The 17,602-nt window shown below is 43.5% G+C and overlaps 1 protein-coding gene across 1 annotated transcript in view; it reads right to left on the bottom strand.

Moving 5' to 3' along the window:
* Positions 1 to 200: 200 nt before the first annotated feature.
* Positions 201 to 17,602, bottom strand: part of lama3 (laminin, alpha 3) — a 462,187-nt gene continuing 444,785 nt past the window's right edge. The window contains exons 75-77 of the mRNA XM_080194758.1: positions 11,667 to 11,757; positions 7,995 to 8,114; positions 201 to 3,854 (exon numbers count right to left, since the gene is read on the bottom strand). Coding sequence (XP_080050884.1) covers positions 3,709 to 3,854; positions 7,995 to 8,114; positions 11,667 to 11,757 — 357 coding nt within the window. The 3' untranslated portion in view covers positions 201 to 3,708. The remainder of the gene's footprint in view (positions 3,855 to 7,994; positions 8,115 to 11,666; positions 11,758 to 17,602) is intronic.

The following is a 17,602-nucleotide window of genomic DNA, read 5'->3' on the forward strand; positions in this document are numbered from 1 at the left end:
GTGTGCAGCCTTCCCAGCTTGCTGGTAGAATGGCTTAAAATTGCCCCAATAGAACAGGTTCCAAAATTCACTAATCCTGTGGGTTCCCTAGCCAGTGAGTTAGGTTAAGGTCCTAACTCAGTGCTGAGTGTGCCACTCACTTGTTATCTATCTACTTTTAATTAAAAAAAAGGATGTAGACACATATCACAAAAAAACAATAAGCTGAGATAAGGTACTTTTTATTACATTAGTGAGAGAAATTACACAAGTTACCAGAATCAGCAAAACATGAGTAAATGAAGATGCACACCTTACATTTCACATCCGTAAAATTTTGAAGTTCAAAACCAAAATCTAATCCAACCATCCACCTAAAAGTTAGATGGTAAATTTAATGAGTTAATAAAATATTATAAAATTAATAAAAGGGTCTCTGACACTCTGTCTGATATTTCAATGAAGGATATATCACACTGAAAACAAACGGAGTAACAATTGCATTGCAACAGCAACCAACAGGTTAAAGCTTCTATGTTTGCACAAATCACTAAGTGGTTTGAGATCAAAATTTGGATTCATTTTAATCATCTGGAGATCGGTGAATAATGTGGGTCTTCCATATCATTCCAATTAAAAACATAACCTGAACCACTATTGATATATATTCCTTAAAAAATATGAATTCTAAATAAAAAGCTAACTGGAATTTTTTTTAAATTTACTGCCCTGCTAAAGTGTGATATTTTGTCAATAACATTTTTATGGTTGTCTAATTAAGCAATAATATTGGAGCAGTTTTATATCTAGTAGACAGTAATTTGAGTTACGATGCACTTTGGGACATGAAAGGCTTATTATAAATGCAAATTCTATCTTCAAGCATTTGACTATAACAGAGATATAACTGGAGGTGATTTTAGTCCAGGTCCAGTTTGGTGTCAGTAGATTTCAGTTCTCGGCAGAGGCAGCAGGAAATAGGATAGACACAGTAATTTTAGCTGCTAAGCTTCACCTGGTTGCTGTCAGCTGAGTTCTCACCTGGAACACGCCTGAAGCAAGTGTGGAGCTGGTGTCAAAGACTAGACGGCCAAACTGGGGTTGAGGAGACAAGGAGAGCCTTGGAAAAATAAACAGTGCGGGTTCAGAGAAGGCTGAGATTTTCACAGTGGAGTCTGGAGGTTTGCTATAGCTTTTACCTAAAGGGACTGAGAAACTTGATGCTTTTACCTGAGGGGGATTGGTACCGATAGAATGCTTTCCCTTGAAGAAGGGACTAGAATGAGGGAACACTGTTAAAGAAGGGATCTCCCATTTAAGAAGATGAGAAGTTTTTGTCAGAGGGTGGTGAATCGTTTGGAACTCACTTCCTGAGGGGCAGTAGAGGAAGGGCCAATGAATATTTTTAAGGCAGAGATAAATGGATTCTTGACTAATAAGAGATTCAAAGGTTATATGGGTTGTAGGTGGACCGCAAAGTTGAAGCCCCAATTAGATCAGCCCTGACCTTACAGAGCAGGCCCGTGGGGCTAATGACCTAAACCTTCTCCTAATTCTTATGTTGCTAAGTTCACACGCAGGTCCTGGATAAAATTGTGTAGAAGTCCCAGTTTACACTTATTTAAGTGGCTTTAGTTCTTTGCCTTGTTAATATCTCAGTCAGGGTCTAACCTGGTGAAATATCCTGCTCATTTTAACTATTGGATGGCTGGGATTACAATTGATTCACTGTGTAAACCCTCTCCTTTCCAATACGTTGTGTTCATTCTTGCCATTAGAACATGGGTTTACCGTTGCTGTAGCTGATTCTATTGACACCAAATGCATGAGCAATGAACATTCTGGAGCATTCACATTGGAGCATTTCATGGTTTTGAAATGAGCCTGATTTTAATTCTGCAAATGGATGATTTTTGAGTTAAAATTTCACCCAATGATTTTTACAAGTTGTCATGTAAGAAGCACAGCAACTGATTTGTACACAGCAAGATCCCACAAAAAGCTGTGTGATAAAACAGTCAGATTATACGGTAATTGAAATGATTTTTCTGTGGCTATAGTTTGGTGTGGTCATGTGAATCGAGTGACACTGTCTGTCAGAGATGTGATATTGCTTGGTGAGATCTGCTATTCTAAGGATGTCAATATCAGACAAGGACTCAATGATGGATTGTGCAATAAAATAAAAACACAGCAACAGAAAAATATTAGAGGAGATGATGGAAAGGAATTGAAACTAAAATGTTCTCCAATAGTAACAATTTACATATGTATATTGTTTTATACCCTTTGTCGGAATCATGTTCACACAGCGCGGAGCCATTTTACTCTAACTTGGCAAGTAGAATGGTGAGTCTACAGCCCACCAGATATTGACAACAATGGAGAATGAAACCAGACAGCTTCCTGATCGATGGGTCAGGTTACAATTTCCCCCAGAATCTCCATCTGAGATGCTGTTCTGTCATTTTGTTTCAGATCCCGACAGCCCGCTTTCCATTTCAGGCTTCTTGTTTTCTTTTTAAAAACAGCAAGTTCTATTTACATATAATTACAAAGCGTATAAAACATTAAAATAGGCCATTCGGCCCAACCAGTCTGGGCTGGTGTTCATCCTGCATCTCATTCATCTCGACATTCTATTCCTTTCTCCCTCATGTGCTTGTCTTGTTTCCTTTCTAATCCACACTATTCACTCCAGCTCCCAATGTGGTACCAAGTTCCACATTGCTCATTGCTCTCAGCAAAGCAGTTTCTCCTGAATTCCAAAATTTGTACAGGGCTTGACAGTGTTATGTTGAAAGGCTGTCTTCCTTGGCTGATGAGGTAAGGGTCATAACCTCAGAATAAGGGAGCAGCCATTTAGACGAGGGGAAATTATTCCTTTGTTCGGAGTATTGTGAATCTTTGGAATTCTCTACCACAGAGGGTTGTGGATGGTTCACCTTGAATATATTCAAGACTAAAGCTGATAAATGTTTTGGCAGTAAAGGCAATAAGGAAAATGTGGATAGGGCAGGATAGTGGAGTTGAAGATCAGTTATGATCTTATTGACTGGTGGAGCAGGCTCAAGGAGCAATATGGCCTCCACTTGCTCCTATTCTTTCTTATTTTGTTTTGTTGGCCCCTCATTTTGGCAGAGATTTCATTGGTGCACCCATGTATAATGCCAGAGTTACAAGTGCCAGGCTCCACTCCAGTCTCTGGCTTGCTTCGTTGGTGTTCACAGGAAGAAGCATAATCCACACTCTTTCTGCATGTTCCCAATAAGGCAGCGCAAGACAGGGAGCGTGGTGGAGGGAGCAACATTCCCCTATTAGAAGATCATAAACTCTCACCAACAATATAATTTAAAAAGTTTTGAGTAATGATGATTGATATTGTTTATTTTAGAAATATGATTAACATATTAATTATTCAAGTATAAAAATATAAAATTAGCAGCAAGATTTAGTAATGTATTTGGCCCCACAGAATATAGCACCAGTTGGAAAGTAAAGTATCTGCATCACATTTCAGAAAGTTAATGGGTCATTTTTTATTTAATATGATTGTCATAATATTCAACCAAACATAGGTGTCAAACTCAACTGATTGAAATGGGAAGAATGCAAAATTCAAGTTACAATAAATTAATAGTTTTGCGCTTTGACAGAGATTCAGTTGTCCATTACAATCATATGCAGGAAGGTTTAATTATCTTTGCAGTTACAGACAGTAGCTGGAGTTCACATGATGGGGCATCGAGTCACACTAACAGCACCGTGGACAGCCACTGCTTTCTTTAACGATACTGGCTTCGCATTGATGAATACATTCCCCATGCAGCCAGTGAGTGGATTACGAGTTGGGAAATGAGGTAACTGTACAGTATCTGCAAATTCAAAAAGATTGACAGGTTATAGAATGAAATGTAACTATAACATGAAAAAGAGTGAATTAGGAAGCATGGATTGGATTAGGGGATTACAGGGACTGGGAACGTCTGAAATGTGGAGTTTTTTCAAGGAGCAGCTACTGCGAGTCCTTGATAGGTATGTCCCTGTCAGGCATGGTGGATTTGGTAGATCTAGGGAACCGTGGTGCACTAAAAGAGTTGAGTCGATGGTTAAAAAGAAAAAGGAGGCTTATGTTAGGATGAGATTGGAGGGCTCAGATAGTGCACTAGAAAGCTTTAGATTGGCTAGGAGGGAGTTGAAGAGTGAGTTGAGAAGGGCTAAAAGAGGACATGAGAAGACTTTGGCTGATAGGATTAAGGAGAATCCTAAGGCGTTCTATAGGTATGTCAAGAACAGAAGGTTGGTCAGGGCAAGATTAGGGCCAGTTACAGACAGCAGGGGGAAGTTGTGTGTGGAACCGGAGGAGATTGGAGAAGTATTGAACCAATATTTCTCTTCGGTGTTCACGCAGGGGGACATGAATATAGCTGAGGAGGACATTGGGTTGCAGGGGTGTAAAATAGACAGTATTACGGTTGATAAGGAGGATGTGCTGGAAATTCTTGAGGGGCTGAAAATAGATAAGTCCCCTGGTCCGGATGGGATCTACCCTAGGATTCTCTGGGAGGCTAGAGAGGTGATTGCAGAGCCTCTGGCTCAGATCTTCAGGTCGTCATTGGTCTCTGGTGTAGTCCCGGAGGATTGGAGGATAGCGAATGTTGTCCCATTGTTTAAGAAGGGGAACAGAGACTTTGCCGGGAATTATAGACCGGTGAGTCTTACTTCTGTTGTGGGCAAGGTTTTAGAAAAAATTATTAGGGATAGGATTTATAGTTATTTGGAGTGTAATGAATTGATTAGAAATAGTCAACATGGTTTTGTAGCGGGTAGGTCGTGCCTTACTAACCTTATTGAGTTTTTTGAGAAGGTGACCAAAGAGGTGGATGGGGGTAAGGCAGTTGACGTGGTATACATGGATTTTAGTAAGGCGTTCGATAAGGTTCACCATGGTAGGCTTCTGCAGAAAATGCAGATGTATGGGATTGTGGGTAATCTAGGAAGTTGGATCAGGAATTGGCTATCAGATAGGAGACAGAGGGTGGTGGTGGATGGTAAATATTCATCATGGAGTACAGTTACGAGTGGTGTGCCTCAGGGATCTGTTTTGGGGCCACTGTTGTTTGTAATTTTTATTAATGATCTGGATGAGGGTATAGTTGGGTGGATTAGTAAATTTGCTGATGACACCAAAATTGGAGGTGTGGTAGATTGTGAGGAAGGGTGTCATAGTCTGCAGGGAGACTTAGATAGGTTGCAGAGCTGGGCCGAGAGGTGGCGGATGGAATTTAATGCGGAGAAGTGTGAGGTAATTCACTTTGGTAGGAGCAACAGATGTGTCGAGTATAGGGCTAACGGGAGGACTTTGAATAGTGTGGATGAACAGAGGGATCTAGGTGTGTGTGTACATAGATCCCTGAAAGTTGGGAATCAAGTAGATAAGGTTGTTAAGAAGGCGTACGGTGTCTTGGCGTTTATTGGTAGGGGGATTGAATTTACGAGTCGCAGTGTAATGTTGCAACTGTACACTACTCTAGTGCGGCCGCACTTGGAGTACTGTGTGCAGTTCTGGTCCCCGCATTACAAGAAGGATGTGGAGGCGTTGGAGAGGGTGCAGAGGAGGTTTACTAGGATGGTGCCTGGTATGGTGGGGAGGTCCTATGAGGAGAGACTGAGGGATTTAGGGTTGTTTTCGTTGGAAAGAAGGCGGCTAAGAGGGGATCTTATTGAAACATATAAGATGATTAGAGGTTTAGATAGGGTGGATAGTGATAGCCTTTTTCCTCGGATGGAGAAAGCTAGCACGAGGGGGCATGGCTTTAAATTAAGGGGGGGTAGCTACAGGACGGATGTCAGGGGTAGGTTCTTTACCCAGCGGGTGGTGAAGGATTGGAATGCCCTGCCTGCTGCAGTTGTAAATGCGTCTAGTTTGGGGGCGTTTAAGAGATCTCTGGATAGGTTTATGGACGAAAAGGGATTGGTATAGGCTAGTGGGTCATTGTTTTTGTAACTGGTCGGCGCAACATCGTGGGCCGAAGGGCCTGTTCTGCGCTGTAATGTTCTATGTTCTATGTTCTAACACCCGATTCAAAACCGTGTGCTAAAGGTTTGAGCCAACAACTGTTTCTTACTGAAATATATTAGGGTGATAAATCCTTCGGTTATTAAGGTTGTGCTTTCTCCTTTTCTTCATTTTATGTTTTGTAGAATAAAGCATAATTCAAAGAAGAAAACAGCAGTTTCCCTGGTAGGCTGAACAATATTTCTCCCTTATCATCATTGGATTATCTAGTCATTATCACTTTGTTGTTTATGACAATGTGCAAATTAGCTGTCAAGTTTCCTATATTACAACAGAGACTACACTTCAAAAGTACTTCAATGGCTATCAAGTTCCTTGAGATATCCTTTGATCAGGAATATATATATATATATATGCAGCCATTTCTTTAACATCAGTGAGATGCTTTACAACATTTCAGTCTTTGTTTTGTCCTTCAACTACATCCCAATTCCAGCCTGAGAAAGGTCAGTCATAGAATCCTTCCAGTGCAGAACGAAGCTGTTTGGCCCATTGAGTCTGCACTGACTCTCTGATAGTGTATTTTACCCAGGCCCTCTCCTCCGCCCTATCCCTGCACATTTACCACGGCCGACCCACCTAACCCCGCATATCTTTGGACTGTGGGAGGAAACCAGAGCACCTGGAGGAAACCCACGCAGACACAGGGAGTTACCCGAGGCTGGAATTGAACCCGGGTCCCTGGAGCTGTGAAGCAGCAGTGCTAACCACTGTGTCACTGTAAGGTCAGCTGTTCATTGAGGCACTAATTTCCATGTCTCAACCTGGTTGCTTCACATGTGACTCCATGAATTTGACAATCGAGCAGTATTAACAGTGGGTTGTGGGAAAGTTGCCTCAGAAATCTGAGGATGTTATGGTGGGGTGGGGAGAGTCTGAAAAATGGGGGCTTTGTAAATATTCTATATTCTTGGTTAACCATATAGACATCATAGGCGTTGATAAGTAAGTTGTTGCATTGGGCACCAGCTCAAAGCTTTGCTGTGCTTATTATCACTGAGAATCGTTAGTTCTCTTCAACAGCTCATGCCATACACTGTTACGTGTTGATGTTTTTCTCTTTTACTCCACAGGTGCGTCAGTCCATCTTGTTGTCTAACGAGGGGCACACACGCGGTGGGTCGTGCGTGGGCTGCTCTTGGATGTTTCGAGAGTGGCCTAGTACTTCGTGTCGTTTGTGTGTGCTTAAACTGGACCAGCAGATGGGCACCACGACAGCTCAGTGACTATCACTGTTAGCTGTGCAGATACATGGATTTGGGCCTGTGTCTGTGGGAGTTTGTGCATTCTCCGGGTGCTCCGGTTTCCTCCCACACCCCAAAGATGTGCTCTTAGGCTGATTGTTGTCACAAATTGTCCCTAAATTATTCTCCCCTTAATCTGGTTTTCAATGGGGGTACCATAAGCATAGACATGGGTCAAGGGTGGAGGAGGAAAAGCACATTGTTAAAATGGCGGCACAGGCTGGTTGGGCAGAAGGGCCTGTTTCCCGTGCTGTGTTGTTCTTTGCTCATATCCAGGAGGCCCCATGATCTAATGCAGTCTGGTGCCCTGTGAAATTCTGACTATATTAACATAAATGACTGCAGATGTGCTCATAAATAACAAACAAATATTAATCACAGATAAGTTATATTGAATAAAAGGGTGTGAAACAAGGCATTCAGCTCAACAGTATATGCTGGTATTTATACTCTCACAGCCTCTTCCCATTCAATCTACCTCATGCCATTTTTCATGTGACATAAAATTTTGTTTCAATGACACTTCAGTGAAGGGTCTTTAGATGGTTTACTACACCAAAGGTGTCACACCAATGCACAATGTTGTTGTAATAGAAATATTTGCCCTTATTTAAGAGAAACTGGTGAAAATTAAAATGACCAGGGGGCAAATCTCAAAAGGATTTTTTTTCCCCTTAAAGCAAGCTTCATACCTGGGATGCCACCAATGTAGAGAGGGTCAGCAGTGTTCGTCGAGAACGAGGCAGCAGGTCCTACAACATGGTCACGTTCTGCATCCACATCAAGCTGCACCACATTATTTCTCTTAATTACTGTTTTAGGTAAAATAAAACACACAACGATGATTACACTTCAATAATGTATTTCATTGGCTGTAAAACCTTTGTCAATTGAAACTGAGGCTGGGATTTTCCATATCCGTTGGTGGCAAGAATTGGCATGGCCAGAACTGGAAAATTTGCAGCCAAAAATCTGTTAACTTTGGGCGAGATTTTTCTGGGGGGAGTGGAACATCTCACCCTGAGTTCGAAAGCTTTTTGTTTGGTAAGGATATTAAGAGTTATGAACCAAGGTGGCTAAGTGAATTTTGGATACAGATAAGCCATGGTCTAATTGGCAGGAGAAGGTATGTGGCCTCCATCTGTACTGACTTTTCTAAAGTGCTTTGACACATCCAGAAGTTGTGAAACATGCTGTATAAATGCATGTTTTTCTTTTAAATATTTGGTAAAACTATTACTGTTTTGACGTATGTTTATTTGTTTCAGAATTATAAATAACAACTTAATATTTCATTTGTTCAGTGTCCCCAGCCAATTTTTATCACTGAACCAACATCACAAAAACAGAAAATGAGTCATTGCGGAAATCTGGATATTTATGGCAGCTTGCTGTGCACAGATTGGCTTCTTGGTTTCGCCAGAACATAAGAAGGAGGAGCAGGAATAAGCCACATGTCCCCCTCTAACCTGCTGCACATTCAGTAAGATCATGGTTGATCTGATTGCGGCCTTAACACCGGTCTCCTCTCTACTCCTCATAATTCCCGAGTCCTTTATTGATTAAAAATCTAACTCAGTTTTGACCGCATTCAGTAATCCAGCCTCCACTGACATCTGGGAAAGAGAATTCTCTCAGGGAAAAAAAATTCTTTATCTCAGCCTTAAATAGCAAACATTAAATAGCAAGCATTTTCAAACTGTATCTATTAGTTCTAAATTCCCCAACAAAGGGAACATCAGTTTCCTACATCACAACAGCGAGTACACTGCTGTAAAGTGCTTTGGAATGTCCTGTGGTTGTGTAGATGTTATATAAACGCAAGTGTGTCTTTCTTTCTGTTCCTTCTGATTTTTGAGACAAAACAGCCAATAATTTCTGTAACAAACAAAAAAAATCTCAACAGTAATCTTGGAGCTTTTGTTTTGTAGGTGATGATGAAAATTGATTTTGAAAACTAGGGCCAGGATTCCCCCACCCCTGACACCTCCCCCACCCCTGACACCCCCCCCACCCCCCCCCGCCCACCACCACGCTCTCTCTCTCTCTCTCCCCCCCCGCCACCACTGCAATTATACTGGGCAGGTTGCAGACAATTTTAAGGTCCATTGACAGTTGGGCAGGAATTTCTGGCTTTTAGACTAGCACAGCCAGAGAATTCTGTCCTACATCTTTGTGTGGGATAAGTGCAGAAATTTTACTCACATTAGAATGTTACTGGATATTTACTTTTGTTAGTTAGAACTTGGCGTGGGCATCAATCCAGTCTTTCTATAAGTCTGATTTTATATGTTTATTTGCAATTTAAACAGCTGAGGTATTTGATGGAACTAAACGATTTTTTTAAAAAGAAAAGGTGGTTCAGAAAATATGTCACACAAGGAATCCATTTGATCCATCATGCTGGCTTCATGAAGGAGCAATCCAATTTGTCCCATTGCTCCTCATATCAGAGCTCCATGTGATTTCAGAGGGATTTAATTCTGGAAAAATCTTGGTGATTCTAGGTAGGGAACTCAGAGTCACAGAGATTTACAGAATGGAAACAGGCCCTTTGGCCCAACCTGTCCATGCCACCCTTTTTTTTAAAACACCTAATCTAATCCCAATTGCCTGCATTTGGCCCATATCCCTCCATACCCATTGTATCCATATAACTATTTAAATGCTTTTTAAAAGATAAAATTGCACCCGCCTCTACTACTACCTCTGACAGCTCGTTCCAGACATTCACCACACTCTGTGAAAAAATTGTCCCTCTGGACACTTTTGTATCTCTCCCCTCTCACCTTAAACCTATGCCCTCTCGTTTTAGACTCCCCTATCTTTGGGAAAAGATATTGACTATCTACCTTGTCTATTCCCCTCATTATTTTATAGACTTCTGTAAGGTCTACATAGACCTCTATAAGATTACCCCTCCAGCCTCTAAGCTCCAGAGAACATAAGAACATAAGAAATAGGAGCAGGAGTAGGCCATCTAGCCCTTCGAGCCTGCCCCGCCATTCAATAAGATCATGGCTGATCTGTCGTGGCTCAGTTCCACTTTCCCGCCCTCTCCCCATAACCCTTAATCCCTTCTCTTATCAAAAACCCATCAACCCGCTTCTTAAAAATATTTAGCGAGGCAGCCTCCACCACTTCAACGGGCAGAGAATTCCAGAGATTCACCACCCTTTGAGTGAAGAAGTTCCTCCTCAACTCCGTTCTAAACCGCCTCCCCTTTATCTTGAGGCTGTGCCCCCTAGTCCTACTGTCTTTTTTGAGCGGGAAGAGTCTCTCCACCTCTATCCTATCCATCCCATTCATCATCTTATACGTCTCAATGAGATCTCCCCTCATTCTTCTAAACTCTAACGAGTACAAGCCTAGTTTATTCAGCCTCTCCTCATAGCTCAATCCCCTCAGCTCCGGTATCAGCCTAGTAAACCTCCTCTGCACTCCCTCCAGGGCCAAAATATCCTTGCGCAGGTGCGGCGCCCAAAACTGCACACAGTACTCCAGCTGCGGCCTCACCAATGCCCTATACAGCTGCAGCAAGACCTCCCTACTTTTATATTCAATCCCCCTCGCTATGAAGGCCAGCATCCCATTCGCCTTCCTGACCAAAATGTCCCAGTCTATTCAGCCTCTCCTTATATCTCAATCCACCAAGTCCCAGTAGCATCCTAGTAAATCTTTTCTGCACTCTTTCTAGTTTAATAATATTCTTTCTATAATAGGGTGACCGGAACTGCACACTGTATTCCAAGTGTGGCCTTATCAATGTTTTGTACAACTTCAACAAGACGTCCCAACTCCTGTATTCAATGTTCTGACGGATGAAACCAAGCATGCCGAATGCCTTCTTCACCACTCTGTCCACCTGTGACTCCACTTTCAAGGAGCTATGAACATGTATTCCTAGATCTTTTTGTGCTGTAACTCTCCCCAGTGCCCTACCATTAACTGAGTAAGTCCAGCCCCGGTTCAACCTACCAAAATGCATCACCTCGAATGTGTCTAAATTAAACTCCATCTAAGGGTGTGGGGAACTCTATTCCCCACCAGCGCTTCAGGGCACAGGCCTCATCTCACTTCTTCCCAAATTTTGGGTATTCCATCTCCCACTATACAACACTTATTTGAGTTTTGCCTGAACTAATCCTCCAAAATCAGCCATTGTCAAACCCATCAGGTCTCGACAGCTTGATAAAGGATCTATTTTCATTCTTGTATAAATAGTGATTTTAAAAAATGCTTTTTAATAAATGTTGTGGTAGATCTCGGTTTAATCCCGAAAATGCCTGCATTAAAGATATTCCTTGGTTGTTTGTGCCTATAGTTAAGGAAAACTCAGAACGAAAGTAAAAGATATATCTCACCTAATATTTTGTGCAGCTGTCCATCACACAGTGACTGAGGTGTGACTGATGTGTTGAAATCACCAGCTCCATTGTTTACATGGACAGTAACCTGAGAATAACAATGAGAACACATTTAAAGAAAACTGGCACTTGTTTTTCACATATTGAATTAAATGCAATATTAAAAAATAACTCTGCTCAACAAATCCTACTGGAGCAAAACCTGGGGCAGTTGTGAGACTGGAGTCAGATATCGGCTCAGACTGGATAAGAATGGCTGGTCTCCTTCCCTAATCCTGCACATTAGACATTAAACCAAAATCTCATTTACTCCCTCACATGGATGTAGACAATCCCATGGCACAATTTCACAGTGCAAAGTCTCACAGCACAGGTTCAAGTCCAACAGGTTTATTTGTAGCAAACGCCACTAGCTTTCAGAACTGGCTGTTCCTTTGTCAGATGGGTGTGAGTTCTGATCACAAACAGGGCATACAAAGACACAAACTCAATTTACATGAATAATGATTAGAATGCGAGTCTTTACAGCTAATGAAGTCTCTAAGTTACAGACAATGTGAGGGGAGACAGCATTAACCACAGGCTAAAGAGATGTGTATTGTCTCCATACAGGACAGTTAGTGAGATTTTGCAAGCCCAGGCACGTCATGGGTGTTACAAATAGTGCGATATGAACCCAAGACCTCGGTTGAGGCCATCCTCATGTGTGCGGAACTTGGCCATCAGTCTCTGCTTGTGTGACGTGAAGGCCATCCTGGGGAACGTTTACCCGAAGATCAGAGACCGAATGCCCGTGACTGCTGAAGTGTTCCCCAACAGGAGGTTGATTGGTGATTGATGATTGTCGAGCGATGTTCATTCATCCGTTGTTGTGGCGTCTGCATGGTCTCCCCAATGTACTATGCCTCGGGACATCCTTTCCTGCAGCTTATCAGGTAGACAACGTTGGCCGAATTGGAAGAGTATGTACCGTGTACCTGGTGAATGGTGTTCTCACGTGAGATGATGGCATTCGTGTTGATGATCCAGCACACCTTGCAGAGGTTGGTGTGGCAGGGTTGTGTGGTGCCGTGGTCACTTTTCTCCTGAAGGCTGGGTAGTTTGCTGTAGACAATGGCCTGTTTGAGGTTGTGCAGTTGTTTGAAGGCAAAAAGTGGGTATGTGGGGATGGCCTTGGCGAGATGTTCATCTCCTTCAATGACATGCTGAAGGCTCCGGAGAAGAAGTTGTAGCCTCTCCGGTCCGGGGAAATTCTGGATGATGAAGGGTACTTTGTCCACTGTGTCCCGTGTTTGTCTTCTGAGGCGTGTCGGAACTGTCAATTGATGACTTGAGCATCATATCCTGTTCTTATGAGGGCATCTTTCAGCATCTGGAGGTGTCTGTTGCGATCCACCTTATCTGAGCAGATCCTGTGTATACGGAGGGCTTGTCCATAGGGGATGGCTTCTTTAATGTGTTTAGGGTGGAAGCTGGAGAAGTGGAGCATTGTGAGGTTATCTGTGGGCCTGCGGTACAGTGAAGTGCTCAGTGACCGTCCTTAATGGAGATGCGTGAGTCCAAGAATGCCACCGATTCCAGAGAGTAGTCCATGGTCTGATGGTGGGCTGGAACTTGTTGATGTCATCATATAGTTATTTTAGTGATTGTTCACCATGAGGCCAAAGGAAGAAAATGTCATCGATGTATCCAGTATATAGCAATGGTTTAAGGTCCTAAGTGGTGAAGAAGTCTTGTTCAAACCTGTGAATGAAGATGTTGGCATTTTGAGGTGTGAATTTGGTCCTCATGGCTGTTCCGTGTGTTTGGATGAAGAACTGGTTGTTGAAGGTGAAGACATTGTGGTCCAGGATGAAGCGGATGAGTTGTAAAATTGCATCTAGAAACTGGCAGTTGTTGGCGTCGAGTACTGAGGCAGTTGCAGCAATGTCATCGTCGTGGGGGAGGCTGTGTAGAGTGCCAAGACATCCAATGTGATGAGGAGTGCTCCTGGTTCAATTGCTCCATGTGTGCTGAGTTTTTGTAGGAAGTCCATAGTGTTGCGACAAAAGCTGGGGGTTCTTGTACAATGGTTTCAGGATGCCCTCGATGTTGCTGGAGAGATCCTTGCACAAGGTCCCATTGCCCGATACGATGGGATGGCTGGGTAAGTTTGCCTTGTGTATCTTCGGGAGGCAGTAGTACTGCATGGTCCTGTGTACTGCATGGAACTAAATACCACGACAATGGATGAATGAACACTGCTCAACAATCACCAGGCAAGACTGTTCTCTTCCTGTTGGCGAACACTTCAGCGGTCACAGGCATTCGGCCTCTGATCTTCAGGTAAACTCCAAGATGGCCTTCACGACATACGACAGCGCAGAGTTGCTGAGCACAGACTGATAGCCAAGTTCCGCACACATGAGGACGGCCTCAACTGGGATCTTGGGTTCATGTCAATCTATCTGTAATACCCACAACTTGCGTGAACTTGCAAAATATCATTAATTTTCCCATCTGGAATCAATACACATCTTTTTAACCTGTGCTTAATGCTCTCCCCACTCACATTGTCTGTACCTTTAAGACTTGATTAGCTGTAAAGACTCACATTGCAATCATTACTTATGTAAATTGAGTTTGTGTCTTTGTATGCCCTGTTTGTGATCAGAACTCACACCCATCTGACGAAGGAACAGCCAGTTCTGAAAGCTAGTGGCGTTTGCTACAAATAAACCTGTTGGATTGAACCTGGTGTTGTGACACTTCTTACTGTGTTTACCCCAGTCCAACATCGGCATCGCCACATGACAATTTCAAAGAACAGCAGAGGAGTTCTCTCCCGCTTCCTGGCCAATATTTATCCCCCAAATGAATGTTGCAAAAACGGATCATCTGGTCATTACTTCAGTACAGTTTCTGGGAGTTTGCTATACGCTAATAGGCTGTTGTGCGTGCTACATGACAAGTGACTGCACTTCAAAAAGTACTTCATTGGCTGGACAATGATTTGAGAAGGCCAATGCTTGGGTAAGCACGTGTAAATACAAGCCTTTGTTTCTTTCATGAAACAGTTGTTATTTACAACAGTTTCATGATCACTAATTGGTTCCAGTTTTTTTTTATTTTGCATTTCAAATTATCAACTTAATATGCTGCACTTTAAATTCAGTTCTCTCTGGGCTACCAGTCCAGGCCAATAAGGATTTCTAGTCTGGAAGCAAAACAAGACAATTGCTCGAGGAGACAAATGAGATGATTGTGCCTGTGTACTGCATGGAACAAAATAATAATAATAAAGTGGCATTGCAAATTGTCACTCGTCATGAACCTGATTCATAATCATTGCCACTGTCATATTGTACAGTGAGTTTGACTGAGAGGAGTGCTTCTGGAGTTGGATGAAAACGGAGTTAGGTGAAACAGGCAGCAGAGTGCTGATTGGTAAGTAACTGTTATTTTTTACTTTTTGCTCTTGGCTTTGTAGTTGTTGTACACTACTATAATGTTCCTGCATAATTTCTGTGGTTTATCGTTTGAAAAGGTTATACTCGGCAGTAACAAGGAGCAGGAAAGAAGGGCCCTAGAAAGTTGGGTATAATCTGAAAGAAAACATCTTTCAAAAGTTTAATTTAAAGGGGTAAGACACGACAGGAGAGCTCCAAGCTGTGGTTTGCTCCTCTTGCTCCACGTGGGAGGCTGGGGACAGTTCCAGTTCCCTGGGTCAGCAGGTGTGCAGGAAGTGATTCCAGCTACAGCTCCTGGAAGCTCGAGTTTCAGAGCTGGAGTGGCGGCTGTACAGCATCCACGAGTCAGAGAGTATCTCAGATAGCACGTATAGAGAGTTGGTCACACCGCAGACTCAGACTCCACAGGCAGGAAGGGAATGGTGATCACCAGACAGAACAAGAGAGATAGGCAGGTAGTGCAGGAATCTCCTGTGACCATTCCCCTGCAAAACAGACATACCACTTTGGATATTGTTGAGGGGAATGACCTCTCTGGGGAAACAGCAGCAGCCAAACACGTTGCACCATGATTGGCTCTGCTGCAGAGAGGAGGGGTAAAATGTGTGCCAGTGCAATAGTTATAGGGGATTCAATTGTAAGGGGAATAGACAGATGTTTCTCTGGCTGCAAGTGAGACTCCAGGATGGTATGGTGCCTCCTTGGTGCTAGGGTCAAGGATGCGAAGGGGATTGAATATAAAAGTAGGGAGGTCTTGCTGCAGCTGTATAGGGCATTGGTGAGGCCGCAACTGGAGTACTGTGTGCATTTTTGGGCGCCGCACCTGCGCAAAGATATTTTGGCCTTGGAGGGAGTGCAGAGGAGGTTTACTGGGCTGGTACCGGAGTTGAGGGGGTTGAGCTATGAGGAGAGGCTGAATAAACTGGGCTTGTACTTGTTAGAGTTTAGAAGAATGAGAGGAGATCTCATTGAGACGTATAAGATGATGAATGGGATGGATAGGATAGAGGTGGAAAGACTCTTCCCGCTCAAAAAAGACAATAGGACTAGGGGGCACAGCCTCAAGATAAAAGGGGGGCGGTTTAGAACGGAGTTGAACTTCTTCACTCAAAGGGTGGTGAATCTCTGGAATTCTCTGCCCGTTGAAGTGGTGGAGGCTGCCTCGCTAAATATTTTTAAGACGCGGGTTGATGGGTTTTTGATAGGAGAGGGGATTAAGGGTTATGGGGAGAGGGCAGGGAAGTGGAACTGAGCAGCCATGATCTTATTGAATGGCGGGGCAGGCTCGAAGGGCTGGATGGCCTACTCCTGCTCCTATTTCTTATGTTCTTATGTTCTTATGTCTCAAAATGGCTGTAGGACATTCTGAAGTGGGAGGGCGAACAGTCAGTGGTCGTAGTACACATTGGTACAAACTGCATTGGTTAAGAACATAAGAACATAAGAACATAAGAAATAGGAGCAGGAGTAGGCCATCTGGCCCTTCGAGCCTGCCCCGCCATTCAATAAGATCATGGCTGATCTGTCGTGGCTCAGTTCCACATTCCCGCCCTCTCCCCATAACCCTTAATCCCCTCTCTTATCAAGAACCCATCAACCCGCTTCTTAAAAATATTTAGCGAGGCAGCCTCCACCACTTCAACGGGCAGAGAATTCCAGAGATTCACCACCCTTTGAGTGAAGAAGTTCCTCCTCAACTACGTTCTAAACCGCCTCCCCTTTATCTTGAGGCTGTGCCCCCTAGTCCTACTGTCTTTTTTGAGCGGGAAGAGTCTCTCCACCTCTATCCTATCCATCCCATTCATCATCTTATACGTCTCAATGAGATCTCCCCTCATTCTTCTAAACTCTAACGAGTACAAGCCTAGTTTATTCAGCCTCTCCTCATAGCTCAATCCCCTCAACTCCGGTATCAGCCTAGTAAACCTCCTCTGCACTCCCTCCAGGGCCAAAATATCCTTGCGCAGGTGCGGCGCCCAAAACTGCACACAGTACTCCAGCTGCGGCCTCACCAATGCCCTATACAGCTGCAGCAAGACCTCCCTACTTTTATATTCAATCCCCCTCGCTATGAAGGCCAGCATCCCATTCGCCTTCCTGACCACCTGCTGCACCTGCAAGCTGGGTTTTTGCGACTCATGCACAAGGACCCCGAGGTCCCTCTGCACCGTCGCCTGCTGCAGTTTTTCGCCTCGTAAGTAATAGTCCTTCCTACCATTCTTCCTACCAAAGTGGACCACCTCACACTTGCCAACATTAAATTCCATTTGCCATTTCCTGGCCCATTCGCCCAGCCTATCTAGATCCTTCTGCAGACTCTCCACGCCCTCCGCACAATTTGCCTTTCCCCCAATCTTGGTGTCATCGGCAAATTTCGACACCCTGCACTCGGTTCCCTCCTCCAGATCATCTATATAAATGGTAAATAGCTGAGGCCCCAGCACCGACCCCTGGGGCACCCTACTAGTCACCAACCGCCAATCC

Source organism: Carcharhinus amblyrhynchos, chromosome 8, assembly GCF_965287045.1.
Source record: "Carcharhinus amblyrhynchos chromosome 8, sCarAmb.v2.hapA, whole genome shotgun sequence".
Taxonomy (NCBI): Eukaryota; Metazoa; Chordata; class Chondrichthyes; order Carcharhiniformes; family Carcharhinidae; genus Carcharhinus; species Carcharhinus amblyrhynchos.